We start from the raw sequence: 4,856 nt of genomic DNA, 5'->3' as shown, positions 1-4,856 counted from the left end.
AAAAACTGATTTTTGCTGGTCAAGAAACCCTAAAGTCAACAAAGAAAACTTGACCAGCAAAAAGCAGTTTAAACCCTAAAGTCAACAAAGAAATAAACTGCTTTTTGCTGGTCAAGAAACCTTAAAGTCAACAAAGAGGGAAGCATTACTTACCAGGATGGCGAAGGAGTAAGAAAGCTAGATGTTAAATATTCAATTAAACACAAACAAAAGATTTGGAATGAGTTTTGTTCTGAAGACAAAATATTAAGATCACGTATAGAAAAAAGGAAAACAACCGCCACGGTAGATCAACTCCTACGTACGACTATGAAGAACAAAAATCCCAATAGACGTAAATGAGAAGAACACTTTTCTCATTACTCAACAATAGACTACTAACATTATCTTAATATAGCCAGAACGTAACATTAGACAAAACATAATGTCAATAGTAGTAACATTTAGAGGTTGTTAGGATAGTTACTTTCTTTTATATCATCAAAATTACGTACAGTCGAACTGATATCATCCTGAACTTGTTTCTTTACACATAACATGCAAACTGTACGAATTTCCATAGAATGTTCAAGGGTCTGTAACTCTTGTTGAATCTAGCTGCAGAGAAAAAAAATTAATTTTCTTTTTTTTTAGTCTATGACAGGTAAACCACATGGCTATGAGCAAACGTTAAGGATTTGAACTTAAAGAAAAGTACAGCATTATGTCCAAAAACCTAGAAATAAACAGCATAACGGAACTATAAAACTTAGAAAATTATTACTTCATATATTCCAAATATAACTATTAAAATATATATCAAATGTTGCCAGTCCCATCTTCAGTTTTTCTTAACTTGTGGGTTGGGGTGGTAATAAAACATTTTTTATAATTGGTCCAAATTTAAAATTAGATTAACGGACGGCATTCATTAGTTTTGGGGAAGGGCAACGGTATTTCAGGGGACGTGGTCCCCCCCCCCCTTGCCAATGCTGGCGTTGACCACAAATATACTGACAGTTGATTCAAATGCCGTACAAAGTTAAAAATATAAATTGAAGGAGGCTTAAACGGGTAAAAGAATGAATTCTAGGTATGTCATAATAATGACAAAAACGGGTAAAAGAATGAAATATAGGTATGTCATAATAATGACAAAAACGGGTAAAAGAATGAAATCTAGGTATGTCATAATAATGACAAAAACGGGTAAAAAATGAAATCTAGGTATGTCATAATAATGACAAAAACGGGTAAAAGAATGAAATCTAGGTATGTCATAATAATGACAAAAACGGGTAAAAGAATGAATTCTAGGTATGTCATAATAATGAAAAAAACGGGTAAAAGAATGAAATCTAGGTATGTCATAATAATGACAAAAACGGGTAAAAGAATGAAATCTAGGTATGTCATAATAATGACAAATTCTAGTTATTTTCCAATTGCTTCAAGACACTGAAAAACAATCACTCCAACAACAACAAAAATTAAACATAATTGAAAGAAGTGTTCTAAAAATTGAAAAATCACTATAAAGATAGTCGTCACTAATATATTCGCTCCATCAAACAATGACATAAGCAAAGTTGTTATGGTCAAGCCACGTCAAAAAAAAAAGCTACGAAAAACAAAATAATTACTGTTTTGTTATTTGTCATTTAGTAAAATTATTCATTTTAAAAATTGATATTGGAAACCTTGGGTGTTAGTAAAACAAAACAGACTTTTTCAAAAGCAAAATAATGCAATAAAAGTGGCATATTTCAAAGATTGGGGAAGTGAAAAATGATTCCATACGCCGAATACTGAGCTAACACGGCTTTATTAAACAGGTGTGAAAATATTCTCCCTTAGTTACAAATACATATTTTGAGAAGGGTCTTCTTTTATGCTTCATAAATACATATAAGAATAATTACATACATGTAGGTTTAATACAAGTGTTCTTGATATTGCTCTTTTAAAGTGTGAAAGACGTTACGTCGTTTCAATTGCAATTTTAAGATATTGGATTTTATTTTACTATTGATATCAGGTTAGTGAAACACATTTAATCATGTTTGCACACAGATGTGGTTTTCAGGTTATCATAGCTAAAATAGGTTATTTCGGTAAAATTCTGTATTTATTTCTCATTGAGAACTCACCTCTGCATCGAATGAATGCCCTTTCACTAAAGATCCAGAGTTTTATTTTTGTAATAACTTTAACCTCTAAGGAAAGTTAATTACACCAAGTTTTCCCAGCATTTATAAATAAGAACACTGTATTTTGTATCAGAAAACTAAAACAAGGGAAAACGATTTTGTAAAAAAAATGCGTACGGTCAGAAAAGGTGGATCTTCAAAAAATGTGTAATCATTAAACAAAAAATTGCAATTTATCCTCACGGATGGTGTTGAGAACCCATGGAACATGATGCGCTACAGCTGTGTAGATGCCAGGTTGTTCAGCATAAGCACAGAATCCTCCTGTAGAGACTACTCCCTACCAACTGCCAAGTGTTATCTACGTTCACACAGAAATCCATTAGGGCTATGTTCGACGACTTGGCCCATATGTATTCGTAAGGAATAGTATGAATATCCATTACATTGTCCAGCTGTTTTAGGTATGCGACGGTTTAACAGAGGTATGACTGGAAACCCTATCTTGGTAAACCCATATATTACACTTGGCAGTTGGTAGGGGTAGTCTCTACAGGAGGATTCTGTGCTTATGCTGAACAACCTGACATCTATATTGATGTTTCTTCTTCTTCTCTAATTTCAGGGAGATAGTGGAGGACCTCTAGTTACAAAAGTAGATAACACTTGGCAGTTGGTAGGGGGTAGTCTCTACAGGAGGATTCTGTGCTTATGCTGAACAACCTGACATCTATATTGATGTTTCTTCTTCTTCTCTAATTTCAAGGAGATAGTGGAGGACCTCCAGTGACAAAAACACTGTGGAAACGGGTGCTGAAAATCTGTTGTCCTTGTACACTAGATGGACTATGAAAATCATGTAGGGAGGAGTGACGTGCTTTGTGACGTGAAATCCTTAGGAATGATGTTACTTAGAGTGTATACTACGCTGCGGGGCTATGACGACATGTACTGCAATGACGTGGTGAAGCTCCAAAATCGTTTTAAAATAACGTACTCAATCTGTATACAGTTATGAAGAATAAAAGAAATAATAAGCATAATTTCTATATATATTTGTTTGTTTGTAATTAAGCATAAAGCTACGAAATTAGTTATCTGTGCTTTGCCCATGACGGGTATCGAAACCCAGTTTCTAACGTTATAAGTCCGCAGACATAGCGCTGTGCCAATGGGGAGGAACAATTTCTACAGAAGTCTAAATGCATATCTAAATACGTTATTTACTAATGTACAAAACTCCTTTGTGTTTTAGATTTGATTGATCAGAATAGTAATAGTTTGTGATTCGGTGTAGAACTGACAAATTACGTAAACTAGACCAACATTTGGTGTTACGTACATTAGCCTACATGATCACTTATGTTTAGCTACGAATTAGTTACTATTTGTTATGAAATGCTAATCGGTTTATGTCCTACGTTTCGACTTCTAATCTCCTGATGCCTTTAGGAAGGATTTTAAGATGGATTATATATGGTAACAAGGGACGGGATCCGGTTCTGGTCTTCTAATTAGAAAGCCTAAATTACTATCTGTTCGTCCCGTTTACATATAGAATCAACTAACTGTTTGAATGGTTTCTATAGATATTTCTAGGTTTGTTGACTTTAGGTGGACTATTTTATTAGACGGATTGATATTTGTTTACTAATTGAGATCTTATTGCGTTGTGGCTTCTGAAAATTGTTCTTACTTTAGGTTGTTTACGTATTCTCTGTACGTTTTCTAAGGGGAATGTGTCTGTAATTTCATTCCTGCGTATTCTTATCATCTATCTTCTTTGATAAGTATTTGGGGTATCTATCCAATGCCAAGGAGGGTTCTAGTAATTATATGTTCTATTCCTTCTTCTTATCATTTTCTTGCTCATTATGTACGCTGGACAACCTATGACCTTCGCCTTTACTCTGCTGGGGTAGATTCATCTATATTCCAGGTATTTTCCGTTATCTTTACGACTTTCGTGTCTTGGTTAACCATCACGTCTAAGAATGGCAGTTTGTAGTCTTCTTCTATGTGTATTGTATCGTTGAATGTTGCCTGTTCATGCTTCCTCTATGTGTATTGTATCTTTGAATGTTGCCTGTTCATGTTTCCTCTATGTGTATTGTTGTGAATTGTATCGTTGAATGTTGCCTGTTCATGTTTCTTCTATGTGTATTGTTGTGAATTGTATCGTTGAATGTTGCCTGTTCATGTTTCCTCTATGTGTATTGTTGTGAATTGTATCGTTGAATGTTGCCTGTTCATGTTTCTTCTATGTGTATTGTTGTGAATTGTATCGTCGAATGTTGCCTGTTCATAAATTCTGGAGTTTCGTCTGAAGTGTGTTGTAGCCATATTACAAATGTGAGCCAAACCTAATGAACTGAAGAGACATTTAAAAAAAGACAAACATCTTGATTAGAAAATAGTGTCTATTTAAAACATATTTTATAACTCTCTCACAAATTCAGATTTCAAATTGTAAAATGTAATTATTGAATGTTATCTGTTCTGTTTAACTGTCATTAACAGGCAGAAAACTATGGTTCTGGTCTTGTGTCATTTCTGGGATGGGGTGCGTCGGCCATTTACGGTGGGGGTTAGCTGTCTGGTGTCTTTGATCGTGACCCGTTGATCTCGTACGTCAGACTCCAAGCTTCCCACCCATCTCACTCCAACAACAAGAAAGCAAACACACTTCCTGTCTTCTTCTCCTCTTGCTTGATCACGGCAAGTCAC

At 34.6% G+C, this 4,856-nt stretch overlaps 1 protein-coding gene across 1 annotated transcript in view; it reads right to left on the bottom strand.

Moving 5' to 3' along the window:
• Window positions 1-443: 443 nt before the first annotated feature.
• LOC106462794 (transmembrane protease serine 9-like) overlaps window positions 444-4,856 on the bottom strand; it is a 31,169-nt gene continuing 26,756 nt past the window's right edge. The window contains exon 9 of the mRNA XM_013922756.2: window positions 444-593. Coding sequence (XP_013778210.2) covers window positions 444-593 — 150 coding nt within the window. The remainder of the gene's footprint in view (window positions 594-4,856) is intronic.

Source organism: Limulus polyphemus, unplaced genomic scaffold (genome assembly GCF_000517525.1).
Source record: "Limulus polyphemus unplaced genomic scaffold, Limulus_polyphemus-2.1.2 Scaffold1254, whole genome shotgun sequence".
NCBI classification, from domain to species: Eukaryota; Metazoa; Arthropoda; class Merostomata; order Xiphosura; family Limulidae; genus Limulus; species Limulus polyphemus.
This window is presented reverse-complemented; position numbering and strand designations above follow the sequence as displayed.